This window comes from Vidua chalybeata, chromosome 4 (assembly GCF_026979565.1).
Source record: "Vidua chalybeata isolate OUT-0048 chromosome 4, bVidCha1 merged haplotype, whole genome shotgun sequence".
Lineage (NCBI taxonomy): Eukaryota > Metazoa > Chordata > Aves > Passeriformes > Viduidae > Vidua > Vidua chalybeata.
This window is the reverse complement of record NC_071533.1, coordinates 63,792,759-63,812,270: the sequence shown is the minus strand read 5'-3', so window position 1 is coordinate 63,812,270 and position 19,512 is coordinate 63,792,759. Positions and strand designations below refer to the sequence as shown.

The following is a 19,512-nucleotide window of genomic DNA, read 5'->3' as shown; positions in this document are numbered from 1 at the left end:
TTTAACATAGCTTCAAGCTATGTATATGTTTGGGCCAGTTTGTGCTTTTCACCCTCAGCTCACAAAGTAGGTAGTATTTAATATTTGAAATTATCAATGAAAGGCTGAAGCAAAATTCTTCGTTTAATGATATACTGAAGCAATAGATAATTTCATACAGTATAAAAGGTTCGTGTATTTAAATTTTTTAATGCTTGCTATTAACCTATAGAAAAAGTGGCTTGTTATATTGAGGTTGTTTATATATAAATGTTTTGACTAAAAACTATCTTTAATAAAAAGCTGGAGTAGTTTTTATCTGAGAAGATAATCATCAGTGAGTATTTCGCAGCTCCATGTTCATTCCATTTTTTACTTTACAGTTGCAAAACATTTTAAAATTCTGTTGCTTTCTGAAGTCTGACAATTTCTGGCTATCTTATTGTTTCTTGAAGTTACTCAGGAAAAAATGCATAGCATTTGCTCTATAAACAGGTTTGCTTTACTGTTCGGTGCATTTTCTATGCAATAGAGATTGGAAATTAGGACATTGTACTAAGTAAATATATCAAGATAAAGAGTTAGTTGTGTGTCAAATTAAACAGGACTCCATACTAAATGCACAGATCAAATAAAGCAACCATATATGAAGAACCCATGAAGCGCTTAAAGCTTGTGTTTGGGATATTTTTGTAACCTTCTGAGCTATGAGTTATAAAATATTTGACATCACCAAACCGTTCCTTTAGGTTGCTGTGCTGGTACAGCTCTTTGTTTGTGCAGAAACTAATTCTGGTAACATCATTTTGCTGAAGTAGCTTATTTTAATGCAAAACTTTGGTGATGCCCACTCCTGCTTCACAGTACAGAATCATTCACTAAACCTGGATAGTGACATCACATTGCTTTTCATACTTCTGTCATCTTATGCTTTAAGTTCGCTTTGATGTTTGTTACCAGAGGATTGAATCAATGATCTCTCTGTCTTTCTCATTATTTTGTAAAAACACCCAGTGCAGAAAATGAAAATGGCAGTAACAGAGTCTTAAAGCTCATGCCTTAGATCTTACTGTACTTCTGTTTGGGTAAGGAATAGTGTCCTTTTTAAACAAGTATGAACTCATTGAGAAATTTCTTATTGAAAATGGCCTTAAAAATAAGTACTTATATTGGCATTTTCCTACTCCTGTCTTAATATATCTATTCATAAAGTGAGAAGTAGGTGGTTTTTAGAAACACAAAACACTGCAGCTGTCAGTGTGGTCAAGTGCACAGAAAACCAGCTTAAAAACCCCTCAGTCCTCATAATCTCTGAACTGCACATAGGAATGGCATTGTTTTGGGTGAAAGTTACTTGCAAGTTAACTGGCTCTCTAGTTGTTGTTACTAACCTGACTTGAATGGTTCTGATCTCTAGAAATGTATCTGAAGGTATAGTTTATATTACTGAAGAAGAAAGCAACTTAGTCCTAGGAATGAATAGAAGAATGCAATCATTGGTTCAGTTCTCTATTCTGTATGATGCATGATCAACTGTGATGTGACTTTGCTGCTCTGAGTGTCTGTAGCCATTACAGCAGTTCTGACTCTGCAACTGTTCTTGATGTTACAGTGGACTAAAGAGGATGGACATAGAACTGCCACCTCTGCTGTCCCTAATCTGTTTGTTCCATTGAACACCAATCCAAAGGAGGTCCAAGAAATGAGGAACAAGGTTTGTAATAGCAGTAAAATAACTTCTTTTTTTGGTCATCACCACAATTCAGTTGTCTACTTGTAATGAAGTAACTTACTTTGCTAGAATGACATTTTGGAGGCTCAATAACACAAGTTCTGGTGTTGTCCTTTCCCTTTATAACTAAATAATGAAACAATTCTTAAGTGTCCTGAACTCCTCTTGGAAAAAAGTTGGTATTTCTGTTCACTATATGAAGATGTTTTTCTAAGACTAATTTTTCTTAGACCAGTTGCTGGGTACCTCTGAGACAGCCAGTCCTGAGTTTATGGTAGTAATTCTGTACCCTGAGATCATAGTTTTACATTAGTGACCTGTTTTCCTGTTTTGGTAATACCTGTTGGAATTTTGTGGCCTAGACAAAGTAGTCTATAGATCTCGCTCCATATTTCAGTGTACTGTATATATGCTGTGATTGTTGCAGACTCTTTTTTTTGTCTTTGGAACTCGAAGTTAATATTTTTGAAGTGAGCTTGCAGTTAATTTTCCTGGTTTTGAATTTCAGATCTTCTTGTCCAATCTACCAATAGGAAAGCACTGAATGGATTGGGTTTTTTTCCACTTTATTTCTTTTACAGTATAAATTATGCCCTGGTATCCTGTTAATATTAAACTTGTTCTGGATTGTTTTGATACCTCTAACTGATAGCCTTATGGTACATGGGAATTAACATTCTGTCAAAGAAAGGCTGTGTGCAGGGATACTAGCAGGAGTCTAAAACAATTTGTATATGGCTGACAGAACTTATGCTTGGCACTGTAAAATAATAACCACCTGAAATGAGAATTACTGTGAAATTTCCAAGCAGTTTTTGTGTTTCAAACACAAATCTTGCTTTATTAAAAACTTGAATGAGGTGACTAAGAGAATAAGTCTTCAAATTTTATACTTTCTCAGTGATGAGAAGGGTAGTAAATTAGAAACAAGTGAAAAAGATGGGGGAGCCTTGTGCTTTCTGAGATACCAAGTATTAATAATACTTATTGTTTGTGTATTTGTATGCATATATTTTTTATAAAGTCAATGTCCTTTTTAGTTGTAGAGGTCTTTTAAGATGTGTGCTTTTCTTCATTTATCTTGGAACAAGAACTAGAATATTTTAGAAATAAATTTTGAGTCAGTTGTTATGAATTCTTTACCACTGAAGGATATCTAATTTAAATAGACAATACCTCGGTTTAGAGCTCTGATTTCTGTCCCCATCTTTTGTATTGAAATAACTGGGAGGTATTTAGGATGCAGCAAAAGGGTGTTCTAGAGAACTCCAGAATGTCAGTTTATCCACAGAGAAATTATTATATGTCCTTTTGAGGATATTGTCCTGACTAGATGCAAAAATGGAAAGTTGTGCAGTGTTTTACAGTAAGTTCTATATGAAGATGAAATCGTGGTGCCATATCACTAACTAATGGCTAATGACAGGAATCTGCAATTGACTGGTCAGGTAGAATAGACAGAAAAACACAGAGGTAATACTTCTATTGACTTTTCACAAACTGGAGTTATCTGTTACCTGTTTTACCATGACCTAGTACTGAAAAGCAAAGGACAGCACCTTCTGTGGTACTTAAAGACTAAATTTTGAGAAATGTCAGGAAACAGCCAGGAACCTGAACATTTACATTCAAGTGGTGCTTATAAGCTCAGCTTCATTTGACAGCCCTGTGGCTACAGCAGTTAGCACTGGTTGTTGCCTGTTGGCAGATTCACTCACCCCTTTTTCGAACACAAAAATATGATCAACTTTTCTCTGTTGTTCATGTGATTGTTGTTCATTCTGCTGCTTTCCTTTACAGATCCGAGAACAAAATTTGCAGGATATTAAAACAGCAGGCCCTCAGTCACAGGTTCTTTCTGGGGTAGTTGTGGACAGGAGCCTTGTACAGGTGAGAGTATTCAATTCCTGAAACTATTAGCTTAATCTAGACTGTCTTCTGCTTTCACCTAATATATCACTATGAAATTATTCTTTAATTGGCAGAGAGTAACTGTTTATAAGGTAAGTCTTAGAGGTAACACCATTGTCTTTGCAAGAGTGCTCAGGGTCAGAAATTTAGAGGCTGCAGCCATGTAGCCCAAGCATGTCTGTGGAGGATGCTTCTTGGTTTTTTTTGCTGAATGTAATGCATGAAATTCAGAAGCCTTATTTATATGGGTTAGATTCTTGTTCAAAACTAGTTGAGCTTTGTGACAGCTTTTTGTTTCTTTGATTTCTGAGTTTATGTATCTTGAAGGATTAATACTGGGCACACCAGGCTCACTGTGGGGCAGTAGTGTTTCATGTTAAATACGAGATTTCATGCTTCATAATATTTTATTTGAAGAGCAGTTTGGGAAAAATGCTATTACAGCAATGAAACTTAAAAGCAGTATATGTGGATATACAAAAGACTATAAATCATAGCTTCAAGTAAAGTAAGAATTAGAGCTGTACAGTTATACTGTATAGCCGAATAAAGCTTTTTATATCCAAGTACTTTCAGCTGCCCCAGATAAGTATTTTCTGATAATACTTTTTAAAGATTGGCAAGTCTTATCATGACCACAGCATTATTTATGTTGGGTGTCATATTGTGTGCATGTCAATTCACTGTCATATGCAATTTCATCTACCAGTTTCTGTTTCTTTGCATGTTTTTAGCAAGCATCACAATGCTTTCGGTTGATGTTGTAAAGCCCGGGCTCGGTTTGCTCTGTTTACTCAATTTACTGTTGCAGGATGCTCCCCTCTCAGACTGTACGGAATCTATTGAAGGGCTCGATCTCACAGAGCAGGCCTTTAGTCCCGCTAAATCTCTGTCTGTTAGAAAGGTACTGCCCTGTCATACTGCTCTAAATACTGTTGTTCACCCTTCATTTAACCTCTCCTTACCCTGACCTTTTTCCTCTGTAAGAAATGATTTGGCTAGAAAATTTTAAAAAATAGATGGATCTTCAAATTTTGTATATGCGATGATGCAAACAGTTACTTTACTCTGTTAAGAGTGTCTTAAGGGTCTTGATCGTTGTCTGTAGAAGCTGGTGAGGAAACACTTTTGATGTTAAGGTGCTGATCAGGTCCTGCATATAGAGGATTTCTTTATGCATGCTGTTAGTCTTGAATTATTCTAATTTGAGATCAATTTAGAATTAGCTTAATCTCAGCCTGATTACATCAGTGTAATTCTGAGGATACTCTGTGTGTTATGTGACAAACACTGTCAACTCTTGATCCCAGAGCACTGGACAGCTGGCTTCCTTCATACTTCCTGCAGTTAGATACAAGAGTTGCTAAGTAATGCCCTACAGGTGCAAAATCAATTGTCTTTCACACTTGTAGTCATGTTTGTGCTTGCATGATGTTCATTAAATACAGAGTAAGTTCAAGAAGTGTGGGCATGTTGTGGTGGGCAGTCCTTGGGGCTGGCTGAATGGAGCAGCTGTACACTGCAAATAACATTTCTTAGAGCACATCTAGTGTGGAAGCACAGTGTGTAAATAAGCATCAGTGCCTCCTCTGCTCCAGTGTTTTACCTAAAAGATTCTTAAATCTTGGTTTTAGGTCGTGCCTAAACGCCTCATTATCAAAATAGCTTTTTCATGAAAAAAGTACAGAATACTTTGAATTACAGCATTGTTGGAAACCCTGTGGTTTTATAACTCTTTCTAAAGTGTAATGAGCCAGTTTGTGTTATAGATACTTGAATCTTACTAAGAATATGATGGTCATATTTTTCACGTTGCAGTTTGTTTTGTCCATATTCTGAAAGGAATAATAATAAAACACTATTTCTGGGTTGAAGACAAAAAGTAAAATAAAGCCAAATTCTTTCAGGCAGTGCATGACTTTTATTTTCCACTTAATAATACCTTCAAAGTGAAAAATTACTTTTATGATAATTATCATAACACAGGTCTTTTTCAACAGTGATATATTTCAAGTATTATGTTCAAACAATGACATAGCTTTTTTCTAAAAGTAGTTAGATAGTTTACATGCATTTTCACAGATGGCAGAGAACCAAGAAATGGTCTGTTGATTGTGATTTTGTCTAGTAGTATCCTGTTAGGGTTTAGATGTCCAAATTGTTTCCATTTTTTGTGGTGTCATGAAAATGCTTTCTGCCTGAAATAGTGTGTAAAATTAGATCACAATGTAAATTACAAGAGTAATTATGAAATAGAAGTGTCCTATTTCATAATCTTTATTATTTTAACATGGATTGTAACCCAAATGCTTAATAATTTCCTGTTTGGGGGGAAAAAAAATAACCCAAGAAACAAAACCAAAACAAACAAAAAAACCCCAAACCAAACAACCTCCTAAAAAAATGTCACCCAAACCAGAAAATCCAATGAACCCAAAAATAACAGCAACAAAAGACAACTACCAGAGAAATTTCCTTGAAAGATTCTGCCATAAAACAATTGTGTTTTGTGGAACAAAGGAAGTGTAAGCAATCTTATGATGCCCACACCTGAAAATGCCCTACCTTATGAAACCTCACCTGAAAATTTCAATAAAATTGAAGAATCCTGTACATCACTGACTTAGGGACTTTTAGATACCAGACAATTAGAAGTTCTCAGTTGACAAATTCTTTGACGCTCAATGACAGTTCATGTAAGAAGTTTTATGTAATTGCAGTAACACAATCTATTATATTTTCAAATAATGTTGAGATTTATAACAAATACTAATGCACACTATTTTGGATGAAGAAATGTCTCCTTGTGTACAGCATGCATGTACTGCTTTGAGCTCCTGTGCCTATGGTTGCAGCAGTGAATACTCATTCCATCTTGCCTCTTTGCTTGCTTTATCCATGTTCTGAGAAGTCCTGGCCATGTTGCAATACAACCTCCTTGTGCATCATATAATTTTATTCCTGGTCTGACTTGGTTAACCAAGCTTCTGCTGCAGTCTTGGCTGATTGACAGGGAATGTTGGTTATTCTTACCAACAACCATTCTGCAGTCTCATAAGAAAATAAATTCTCATGAATTTTCAGTAATTTTAAACAGAAGGGGATTCACCCATTTTGGGTCTCTTCCTTTAGAATGGAAATTCTGTGGCTTTGTTCTTAATCCAGACCCTCTCAGTGCTGCCCCAGAGGTGGCACTAGGTTTGAGCGGTGACTTCTACATGAACAATACCTCGGGAATCTTGGTGTTTTGGATAAAGGCACTGCATTAATGTTAGATTGTGTTAGGAGCAATTGTTAACTTAGACCCTTATTATGAACCTCCTGTCTGATGGAAAGAAGAATTGGCATATATAAAGAGCCAGTTTTGGTCATATTTATCCCTGAGAACAAGGTGAAGTGCTTGCCTGTTAAATAATGGTCAGGTTTGAATTTTTCTCTAAAAGCCAGGTTTGGTCTAGAAGTTACAAAATTACTTGATTATCTAAATTTTCATGTAGGAAGTATGAGGTCCATGTTTAATATGAAGGTATATTGCATATCATTAGCCATAAATGACTTTGTGTCTGTGGAAGTGTATGCCCTTATAGAGTGAAAATGCATTCTCTTCATTAATATAATCTATCCAGTGTTTCTTACAGTGGAGAAAATGCTGTTGATATTTGAGTGCATACACATGTGATCAAATTTCAAATAGTCATCTAAATACTTCTGGAATCATCATCAAAGTAATACTAGGATCAGCCTAATCCTAATGGGATCACTAGAACATTAATTTTTTTCATGTCATCTTATGTTGAAACAGTGTGAGTCTATGGGAATTTATTCCCTCTCTACAGGCTCTTTAATACTGGAAGTAACTCCAGACCAGTCCTCTTGTTCGGTTTTTCTCAATGTTCTTAGGAATCTCTGAATGGCATGGTCAGGTTGATAGCTCTGCAAAGTCTTGTCTATTTTAGTGTCACATTTAACAATTGGAAATATGTTCTGTACTGTCTTTTTTCTTTCTGTCCCATGTTTCATTTTGTGTTGTATATTTTTATTTGAATTCTTAGAAGGATGCTCTGTGGCCTATTCTGTGAAGTAAAACATATCTCCTTCTTGATTTAGAAGTAATGATGGTTTAGACTAATCATACTGGTATAAAGTAACCATATTGCAGAACTTACTAACATATTACTATAATTTATTTCCCACATAGGCTCAGTCCCTCTACCAGTATCATTTTCATTTGTGGCCTTTGAACAGCTTCCGTATTATTGATACTGAATAAAACTGGATAAAAAAAGTTTTTTAAATAAAAGTTAAAATAAAATAAAAGTTTTCCTTTCTTACCTCTTGTATAATTTTTCTGCTTTTATGATCCAACACTGTTGCCTCTGATCTTTTCAATGCTGCTTCTCTTGGGTCAAAGCTACTCAGCAAGTACAAATACTGTTTGTAGTGATTGTGGGCGTTTCTTGTGAGGGTTTGATTTTGGTTTAATTTTTTTCAGTCTAGTAAATGTGATAAGCTTGATTTGCTGCTTTCATTCCCAGTATTTAACAGAGGTACTCTCCTAAGTAGGAGAACACATTATGCCAGTGCACCAGGCATCTGCAAACTGTCTGTCTTGTTATTTGTCACCATTAAATCAACAGGCATTCGGTAAAATTCTGTTTCATTAGAAGCTGTTTTACCCAATGATTCTGGATATAACTTGCAAAATTCAAAGACATTCTTAGAAATTCCAGGGATACTAATGGCTACTGTGTGTCTTGTTCCCAGAAAACTCTAGAAACTCTGCCTGAGATCAATGCTTTACAAGGTCCTGCTGCTTATGCTGAGTTTCAGATAAAACTATGGACTTAGTTTGAAGTGTGGGCAAAGACAGAAAGGGAAATATAAAATTTCCATGGGCATCAGTTTTGTGCCATCATTAAAAGCTGAGACCTGTAGTTTTAGGGGAGTTTTGAATTTTCTACAAAACAATTAGGATTTGTACAAAGGTTGATGTTTCTCTGACCCTTTCATACATTATCTTCTGAGAAAAGCTGTTACTGTCAAATCAATGCTTCATGGATATAGTTGAGAAAAGGCTTTTGACATTCTACTGACATTCTGCATTTAGAATGAATTCTCCTCTTATTTTATGAAGTGATCTGTAATGTTTTAGAGATGTTTCTCTCCTGCAGTTCCTTTCAGGTACTTTCCTTTCTTGCAGTGGAGATTTATTGTTAGGCTGTTTGTTCTCTGGTGTTTGCTTCCTGAAGAGCAGCATGGATTCTAACAGCCATCTTACTTCCTTGGATTGCTCTAGACCAGATTTCTGGAGATCTCTCATCAGGCTTTCAAAACTGCTCTTGTCCTCCTTCCATCCAGACATCCCTGTCTGTCACCTCTTTGGTGCTGACAACTTGTCCAAAGCAGCTCTTGCCATCCAAAACAGCATTCTGTCTATTTGCATTATCAGTTTTACAGTGGCCATCCTGTGCTTGTCCATGAAGTGTGGACATGGGATGGAATGTTTGTCTCTCTTTAGGTGCTGCATATTTTTGAACTATGCTTTCTAATGCTTTCTTTTAAATATTGCTACAGGCAACATTTGAATATGGAGATGACCTGGGTCAATCAGTAGCCCATACCTATTGGCTAATGGAGTTCAGATACCTCTTCTTGATAATGAAGAGTTTGGGTGTCACCATGACATGGGGCACAGGTCACACACCAGCCGTTAAGAAACTAGTGTCAGAGTTCTGTATATCCAACAGAAAAAACCAAATGCTTAGACAAGTCATTTGAGAGATAGAGCAGCTATCTCCAGGCAAGCATTTTCTGTACATGAGACAATGAAAATCCAGTGGCTGTAGCCTTTACCATAGGATTAGAGAAGAAAAAGGAAAAGCTTTAACATTAGAGAATCTGATGCAGCTGCTTTTGTCCGCTGGAACTTACTGTACTTAGAATTGCTTGTTATATTTTTATTTGTATAACTTTTTATCTGGCTTATATGACATAGGTTATAGATGTAAATATGCTAACTTGTACCTGATTACAGTTAATTACTTTAAAATGGCTTATAATAAGCTGCTAATCTGGTATATACAGAACATATACAAGATGGCTTTTTACTATAACATCTGTTAGGTGTAATCTAGTAGCTGCAAGAAATAGCTTTTCTGTTATCAAAAAAATACAAAGCAAAACAAAAACCCAAAGCAAAATAATAATAATAATAATAAAAGCCCAAAACAAAACAGAAACAAAAATACCCATGAGCTGAGTTCTTGACCCTTTATGACTATTCTGTGCCCAGACTGCCATGCAGGTGGGCCTGGTATCATGTTTCTTTTGTGGTGAGAAAAAGAAACTTGATAAACTTTTGTGACTTCAAATATAATTCAGCCAGACTGTTTGGCTGCTGTTTGATTTACTGCTTAATGGTGGATATTCCCTGGTGGAGACCTGTTTTGTCCTTTATATTAACCTCCTGTTAATCAGATAAAAAAAAAATCTGCAATAGATTTTTTTTTTAATCTAAAAGAGGAAAAAGTAGCATTTTCCAGGTTATGTTTTTGTTTTGGTTTTGATTGCTTTGTAGCTTCTATACCTCTAAAGGTTCTGCAAGTTACTGCTTGATTGCAGATGTATCTTAATTTTCTTTTGCCAGGGAGAACTGGTGACTGCATCAAAGGCAATAATTGAGAAAGAATATCAACCAAAAGTCATAGTGAGCACAACAGGACCAAATCCCTTCAATAAACTCACTGATCGAGAACTGGAAGAATATCGCAAAGAAGTAGAAAGAAAGCAGAAGGGACCAGAAGGTTGGTTTCTCTGTGTGTGTTTTTTCTGCAATAGACTGTAGTACCAACAAGTTTCTTAGTAATTGGAAGGTGGGTTACCTGCAAAGGCTGTGGATAAATTACCCAGCTTTTGTATGTTTCAGTTTTTCCAGTGTGAATTAAAAATTTGAGAAGTATATTAGAGATAAAATGTGTGATCTAAATGTTTTAAGTTTGTCCTGTATAAATACCTAGATCTCACTCTAAAATTGTCCTTATAGACAAACTGGGCAGTAGGGCCAGTTACTCCTGCTGGTAGGAAGTTGAAAGCTTCCATCAAAAAGGTGTTTTGGTACTGGTTTTATTCTTTGTTTCCCTTGGCCCTAGATCTTAGGCTAAGGTGAGGGAAAGGTGGTGCTTTATAGCAGCAACACTGCAGGTTTTTAAGTCACTGAAATTTGTGGATTTGAGAAATACATTGAATGGAGAAGATACAGAATAACATTGATTATTATTATTGCTTGGAAATATGACATCTTGTGGGGACTTCTACCAAAATGGACTTTTTCAATTATTATGATAGATTTGTGCTATAAAAAGAGGCTATTGCTGCATCTGAAGTGGTTCTCCTGCTTTGCTTTTGAATAATTTTAAGGGATGATACTTAGAATGGTCATCTGTTGTGAGGTTTTGAATTTGAGTGATGCAAGAATCCAAAGTGCTGTTTCTTTTGCAGTGTGTGTTCCCTGCAGTTGCTTTTCGGGACCACAATGTAGGAACCATTGTGTTTGGTTTATGAAGTACTGAGTGGGGTGGGGTGGGATGCTGTGCTGTCATGCCTGTTTAACTGCATACCTTTATTCTCTCAGTAATGATGCCACATCCTTCTTAGATAAGGTATCAAAATATGGAGAGACTCTGTTACTGAGACAGACACCAGCTGGGGAACAGAGTGCAGTGCTTAGAAATCAGACCATCAGTGAGCAAAACACGTCAGATAAAAAATCTCTGGATTTGAAAGGGAGATCAAACACCTTTCAAGGAACAGATATGAAGACTTTACAGGATCGTGACGTATCATCACTGTCTAAGTCTTTAGATAACATTCAGTTTGCTGCTGCATGGGTTTCTTGTCAGACCATGCAGCAAATCATCCCACATCTAAATGGAGAAGAGCCAGATGGGCAGAAGTCCTCCCATAAGGAATTTCATACTGCAGTGATCAAAGCATTAAGGTCTGATCCTGACCTTTTGGCTGAGGCCTCAGGTATTACTAACATGGTACAGCTGTGCTTGCAATCCAAGGAACCACCTCTTTATCTACACCATGTGGAGATTCTGTCAGTTGACTCTCATCTGTGGCACTGATTTCACTTTATTTGTGTAGGTGAACTGGTTGGAACAATGCTTTAGTGTTGTTCCCGATATATGATGTACTCTGTTAATGTTTTCCTTTGGATCTAGGGCTATTTAAAGCTGGAAGCAAAGGGGATCCTCCTTACTAATAACAAATACTCAAACCACTGTGAAATCTGTTTGGAATCATATAATTACTGCATGTTTTTCTGATTATCTGTGCAGTCTTCTTTTCTTTCGGGATGCAATTTTGTTTACTCCAAATTTCAGCAAAACAAAGCAAGCAAAAGTGTGTTATTTTGTGTAGGCCTGGTAGCATATCCCCTCCTCCCTATTTGTTTATATCTTGTGGTTTTTCCTTACAAATTTTCTTTATAACAGCAGCATAAACCAAGTCATAAATGATTTCATTATTTATGCCTGCTTAAAGAAAAAAAAACACCTCCAAAGAGAGCCACAGAACAGTTTTGTTGAACAGTTTTGTTAGTATCAAACTATCGCTTAATTTTCTTTTGCTTGTTTTGGTATTATTTAATATCCTGGAAGAATTTTGATTCAGAAAAATGTATTGGTATCTTTCTTGCATGGAACAAAAGGACACTTGTTTTCTTACATTCAGAGAGCTTTTATTTGCCTTTTTAATTTCCCTTTGCCTGCACCTGCAGAGCCTTCAGAAGATGGCAGGCCACAGAAAGAGAAAAGCCCCCCTGACCCCAGTTCAGCTCGCACTCCTCCCAGCACGCCGATTAAAATAGAGGAAGGTACGTTCTGCTCCCTGGGGGCCAGGGGAACCAGTAACAGCATCCGTAGTGACTGACGCATGGGAGTACATGAACTAGAGCTAATAACAGTAAATGACCTCTTGTATTTCATTGTTGTACTACCTACGAGATACTCCACTGAACTGTGAGTCTAACAGTTTCGTTTACAATAATAAAGAAGTGTGCATTAATATAAAGACAAATTTCCATCTCTTCAGAATTGCCTTGTCATCTCTTGGTGTTTCTCAACTGATTTACCTTTTTGTACATTTTCTGCGAGGTAATTGCTCTTACTAAATGAAATAGTGTCTGATGGTGAACCAGACACATATCTAGATGCTTTGGTAAATCTTCTTCACTGATTGCACATTTCTTAAACATTATTGTACTTGGATTACACCTCAGTAAATAATTTTCCTACTCAATTTGAATCTAAATTTGCTTATTTGCTCACTTTATGTCATAGTTTTAACTAAAATGAGAGCAGGGCTGCTAAAGTTGATAATTCCCTAAAAAAAGGATAAAATTATAATCTTGATCAGGTGTAATCCAATTATTGTCTTGTTTCCTTTACCTTGTACATTGGATATATCACTTGTCTGTTAGTCTGCCGTTCACTACTTCATCTCATTCTGTTTTCTACAAGAATGGTTGCAACCATTCTTCTAACGTAACACAATGGCTGTGATGAATGCATAGATTCTCTACTTGTGCTTTTTTCTTCTTGTGGCTGCGTTACAAACAGGAGATGGATATGCTAAAGAATACCTGTTACCATAGTAAGTATCATTCCATACTCTGACCTGCTTTTGTGCTTTGCTTCACTCTTGCATCTTTGTTTACTAAAGTTTTTTTTTTGTTTTGCTTTTTTTAAAAAAGCAGGCTTTTTCTGAGATGTTGATTTCTTTAGTTCTCAATTCCATGTAATTCCAGGCAGTTGCAGTTCTCGTGTTAAAGCACACTCCCCCTTTGAGAGAGACTGTGAAAGTCACCTTCTGTGTTTCCATATCTGTGTGTCCGATTCCTCAGTTTAAAAAGGAATAGTCTGAAGTTGCCTGGCAGATATAGCTGAAACAGCTCTGGGAGTTTCTGCCCCAACAGTTTGCTGCTGCCCACACAGCTTGGGCCTTGTAACAAAACGGAAGAGTTCCTAATCTATTCCAGAGCAAAATTCACTGACATGGATTTAAATTTATCCAGTAGACTTCTGCATGGAAATGGATATGGGACTACTCCTAAGTTTTGTGTTAACTGTAGGGAATTCAAATTCCAGCCAAGGAATAACAGCAAGTACTTGGTGGCAGCAACTTCTACAGCTGTTTTGGCTAGCTCTGCAGGGCTCCTTTGGATTATACTTTAAAGGAATAAGGATGTTTGTATGTCCTGTTATATCCAAAAGTCAGTGTGTTTGTCATAGGTGTGAAAGTCAAACTATATTGTAGACACCTGTGATGTTACTGGTAAAGTTCTAAAACCTGAAAGTTCTTTAAAACAGGGAAATGTGTTTGACAAACTCTTCTCATTGTATAAGTTTTCCAGCACAAACATACAAAGCTTATTTTAGAGAATAACTGGAAGTTCATACTAGGATGGCTTTGGTTGGGGGAGGTTCTGATGAATGACAATGTTGTCAGTATACAACCTCTTCTCAACTTCGATTCATCATTCTTTCCATTTAAGTGTAGCTGAAATCAGTCAAGTGTTTTTTAACTCAGTTATAGCCTAGTTTGTATGTTTGTCCACATTGTTGTGTTGGGAAAAAAAAAAAAACCAAACCAAAACCCCATAAGCATTTATTTTCATAATGTGAATTATAAACACACACCAATATTGATGTTAGTCTTTAAACTCTTAAGCCACAGTATGTATTATACATATATATATATATATAAAGGGAGAGTATGGATATAAACATGATTATTTAAAAAAAAAACTTTTAAATTGTTGAGCTGCTGCTGAATTCTTAAACTGTAAATAGGTTTTGCAGCAAGAAATATAAGATATTTTTAAAGCTTTCTAGTTATGTTACTAAAATCCATCCAGTAGAGTAGCAGGGCATTTACATGTTGTGTGCTGGCTTAATTGAATGTGGAATTTGTAAATCTTCTGAATTCTGGTAAAATATTGCCCTTAGCAAACTAGATAAACAGATGTTTGCTTGATTCCAGCATGACGTTAATCTATTTATTTAGGATGATGGGAACTTGACAAACTGGGAAGGATGGCAATCCTGGGTTAATGAGTTGCAAACCCATTTATATTTATTCAGTGCTCAGGCCAGCTGGCAAATGCTGTTTGAATGCCTGCAGCTTCCTATTCTTTAATTTGAAGAATCTCTAGTCCCTTTTTTAAGACTTCAAAACTATCTTTTAAACTTAATTAAAAAAAAATAAAATAAACCTGACAGTCCAATATGGTGCCTGTTCTAAAAATTGGGCCAACTAATGAATAGAATATAATATTTTTTACTTGGAAGGAACCTACAGTGACCATCTAGTCCAATTGCCTGACCCAATTCAGGGCTGACCAAAAGTTAAAGCTAATTGTCCTAATGCCTCTTGAACACCGTCAGGCCTGGGGCCTTGACCAGCTCTCAGTAAATAGGAAGCCTACTTCAATGTCTGACCACCCTCTCAGAGAAGAAACGCTTCCCAAAGTCCAGTCTGAACCTCCTCTGGTGCAGCTTTGAGCCATTCCCACACATCCTGCCACTGGATCCCAGAGAGAAGAGCTCAGCAATGTTTTCAGTTAATTCCTGAAAAGTCAAATCCAAAAGCAGGGTAGTGGTAGTGAAGAACTGTAACTGCTGTTTCTTATTAATGTGTGTCTGCCATACATAGGCTAAATTACAGCTTCAGAAGGCAACTTGTACTGTACATAACTGCTTTCTCTTTTTTGCTCTGATTTAAATCCTGCCTGCATTATAACTTTTAAACTGCTAACTTGTGCATTCCGAGTGTTTTGCACTGGATACTAGTGTGTGGTGTTTATTTAACCTATTAGAAGTTCATGGTGCTCTAGGCAAAACATGTTTGTTTCCTAGCAGGTATTCACAGAACAGAGCCCTTTAAAATATATCAGAGAATTATTAATCCCATCTGGCAGAAGTAAAAAGAACACTGTAATTTTGATAGTAAAAATGTGAAAGTATCAAGTATTTTCTGTAAATTCTTGTGAAAGCCTTCAGTCTTTTCAAATTAAAACAAACAAGATCTTGAAAGGAGGAAAAAATAGTTGCCTTTCATTTGTGCCTCACAATGAGCATGGCCTGGATTTTGCTCTAAATCCCTCCTTATGTAACATCAGTGGGATAGATGTGGCACAGCTAACGGGACAGCTCGGCTGCGGTGCACGGACAGCACTGCAGGGAGCCCCACAAAGTGCTCCTTGTGGAAGCCATGCACAAAGAGGAGCCTTAAACAGAGCATCCCAAAGCACAGCGGTGAGTGGGGACAGTGGTGCAGTTGAGGGAGGAGTGGTTCAGTTCCCCTTTGGACATACAGCTACCACTGGACTCTTGATGTTCCCTTTTACAGGGTGAGTTTGGCTGTTGACATCACATACAATAAACAAAACAAGCTGTATTGCATAACTTGCTGAGCTCATTTAATTTGATAAACATGGATTTTACTTATAGGAATCCATATCTTGCAAAAAAAACCTGAAGCCTTTGTGATAGGAAATGATGTTTTGAAGCAATATTTGTTAGATCTCATGGAAGAATATTATGAAAATCTCTTCATTGGGATTATAAATTGGAAAACCAACAATTTAGAAATTAATGGATTTGCATGTATGAGATCACTGCAAATCAGCAATTAGTTTTATCTCTCCAAAAGAAATAAGAATAAAAGTGTGGAATTGCAAAACACTCTACTCAATGCCAATGAAAACTGTAGGTTTAATTCCTGCTTTGTTGCACTAAAATATTGTGTTGTCTGCAACTATCATGAGTAAAACAGGAGCGAGGTCTGAACAGTTACATTCTTGCTGATGCAATTCAGCTTTATCTGTTCTGTGTGAAGAAGCTTAAAAACAAGCAGAACTTTGGAATATCTTATTTCTTCTGTGCCCAAAGCTGGAGAACAGCCCTATTACAAAGGCTTTCATGCAAAGTAAACATATTAGTTTCTTGTAGAGCGCGCTCACCATCCACTTGCCTCGCTTGCCCTGCTCCAGGGACACTTTTGTAAACTGACTGTCACTGTCTGTCCGTCCACCAGAGACACGGCAGGACCAGACCTACAGAGATGACAGTGATGCTGCAACCTTCAAGCAAACCCTCCCAGATCTCACCCCTGATGAGCCTTCGGAAGCACTCAGCTTCCCTCCCTTAGGAAAGGAGGAAGGGAGATGTGATCATGATGTGCCCAAAAGCCAAACGGAACCACCTGCAGTGGAAAATAAAGAACCCCAGTCCCAACCCACTGAAGAGCCAGCAACACCAACAGCTGAGGAGGGGACAGCAGCTGATGCAGGTAGTGATGAATCTCCAGGGAAGTCCCCGTCAAAAAAGAAAAAGAAGTTCCGCACTCCTTCCTTCCTGAAGAAGAGCAAAAAGAAGAGTGACTCCTAAAGGCCAAACCACTGCAGAAACACTGTCATATTTTAAACTCCATTAACCACTAGAATGTACCAGATCGTACTGAGTGTTTTGTCTTACTATGTAAATGAATGCCACAATTAATCCAACCAGCCCCTCAAGTTATGGCTTGATTGTTTAGGGTTATAACCAGAAACTCATGTCCAAAAAGGTGCTAATCCTGTGTGTTCAGCAGCTGCCACAGATCTGATCCCTAATTTGTAATCAAATGTAAATGACTTCCATGTGGAAGGCATTGATTCACTATTTTTAATTTAAAGCCTGCACTGCTTTGCAAAAGAATATAAAAAAGTCACAATTAAAAATAAAACACCCGTTGCTTACCACAAGAAGTGTTCTTTCCAATATTCTGTTCCAAGTCAAAAGTAAATTTCTTGAATTTTGACTTTTAGAGAGGATGCTTTTGCAGTGGTGCTCTCAAGGGGGGTGAATTCTTGAACTGACATGTAAACTTCTGCAAGCTTGTGAGTACAGGTTGTGGTTTGGCCAAGCTTTGAGGCTCTCCATTGCTTCTCCTCTCTTTCTCCCTTCTCACTGTTGTTACAAAATGAAGGTGTTTTTCACTTTGTTTTTTTTAATAACTGGCTGGTGAAATCAGTCTTTGATGTCTAGGACTGAAGTGTCCATGGTGTGTTCCGCTCATGTTGTGTGTTCAAAGAGCCCAATCTTAGCTGCTTTTTTTTCTTTCTAGTGAATTGCAGTTTAAGGGAAATCTGTCTTTGCTCTTGCCTCACTGAGTCATGTGGTGATTAGGCTGTTAGAAAAGATTAAAAAGTAACTGAAGTAAAAGCTGGTGGTGTGGAGCATGGGCAGGTGTGTTTTGGGCCTTAGCACAGTTTTTTCATCCTCTTAAAAATCCCTTTGTTGCACATGCAACCTTGCTGTGCATGTACCCCATGTGCAGCCTTTTGTGTTTGTTCCTTCTCACTGACAAAAATGTAAATGCATTACACTGAGTATTTCACCTTGTTTTATAGTAATTATATTTTCACTTGCAGAAGCTGGCATTTCTTTAAATCCTTTTGTTGTTGTTGCCAGCAGTCAAGTACAGTGTAACCTTAAAGGTGTATTTTCACCGTTTGCTATAAATGTTTGTTTAATGTGCAGCATGGCAAATCACTCTCACCACTGAGTTCACTGTTTCCCAGTTATTGCCATGCTTGTGTCCATCACTAATTATAAAAGTAGTTTAAGATCAGGCAGGTCAAGCTTGTGGAATTCTCTGGAAAGCAGGTGCTGTTCCCCGGCCCAGGGCCGGCGGGGCAGTGACCAGTTCTGGTTTCTAGAATTTGCATTTTGGATTTAACAGCAGCAAACCCCAACACCCCGTGGGGGTGAGGGCAACACGCTGACTCACAGTAAGTGTCTGTAACACAACAGAACATGGATGTAACCTTTTAGGACAATATTAAATGTTGCAATTGGTAAAACAGCAGAGAACTAATGCCTTACATTCATGCAGCAGAAAGCACAGAGGGCCGGGTGGGTGGAGCGGCTGGAGGCAGCTCTGGGCGGGCAGAGCGAGGCCTGTGTCGGGCTGGGAGGTGCCGATGCCTCGGGCTGGTTTTGAGCAGCGAAGGGGAACAGCTGGAATTGAGCTGTCAGCGTTCAAGTGAGAGCAGAGGGTTCGAGGTGGCCACTGGGACCGTGGGAAAGGTGACAGGGCCGGTGTGGGACAGAGCAGGCAGGCACTGGGCTGGAGCCCCTGGACAGCAGCACTCAGGCAGGACTGCATGGCACGAATGGCTTCCAGCTTCTGCTCTAACATTGTATGTCCTTGTACACTAGGAAGCAAACAACACTTATTTTGCTAAATTGTGTTTTATTGCAGGGTCGTAACTAAATGACTAATTGCTGTATGTTTCAGTTCTTTACTGAAGTCCCTCCATTTATCTTGACCACATATGCAATGACTCTTAATTTCTAATTTTGTAGTTTGTTCTTTTAGTTCTTTGTATTACAATATGAAATGTAGTCATGTATGGTATGGTTACACACTTTGGGGCAGAATAAAGTCCTGTATTTTTCTTTCTTTCTTGTATCATTAAGTTCTACTCACAAATAAAACTCTTGAAAAAAAAAAATCATGCTCTGCTTTCAAAACTTGTACACTTTTATTCTGTAGCCTCATTTGCTTAGTTTTCTTTTAATGATTAAGGTGATGATTAATGATGGCTTTCCTTCTCAGAAAATACTCCAATTGGCTACTGCAGGGCTCCCCTCCCAGAGATTCCCAGCTCAGCAGTGGGCAGAGCCTGGTGGTGGTTCCTTCCCCCACCCATTAGCTGGGTCAGCATGGTGCTGTCATCCATGGCTGGCTCCCTCAAGGAGGCCTTTGGCACCGTGCATAAAATTCTGGCCCCTTTCTGCCTCAGCCAGACAGGGATGTTCAGTCCAGAGGGGGGTAAC

General features: G+C 37.7%; 1 protein-coding gene across 10 annotated transcripts in view; it reads left to right on the top strand.

Moving 5' to 3' along the window:
• ADD1 (adducin 1) overlaps positions 1-19,190 on the top strand; it is a 62,532-nt gene extending 43,342 nt beyond the window's left edge. For 2 of the 10 annotated variants that reach the window (XM_053941607.1, XM_053941608.1), the window contains exons 11-17: positions 1,592-1,693; positions 3,512-3,601; positions 3,697-3,714; positions 4,434-4,526; positions 10,269-10,425; positions 12,405-12,500; positions 16,724-19,190. In XM_053941607.1, the coding sequence (XP_053797582.1) occupies positions 1,592-1,693; positions 3,512-3,601; positions 3,697-3,714; positions 4,434-4,526; positions 10,269-10,425; positions 12,405-12,500; positions 16,724-17,076 (909 nt within the window). In that variant the 3' untranslated portion in view covers positions 17,077-19,190. Of the gene's footprint in view, positions 1-1,591; positions 1,694-3,511; positions 3,602-3,696; positions 3,715-4,433; positions 4,527-10,268; positions 10,426-12,404; positions 12,501-13,245; positions 13,281-16,723 lie in introns of those variants that run through there. The other 8 variants (XM_053941611.1, XM_053941609.1, XM_053941615.1 and 5 more) reach the window with 4 other exon arrangements.
• Positions 19,191-19,512: the final 322 nt, after the last annotated feature.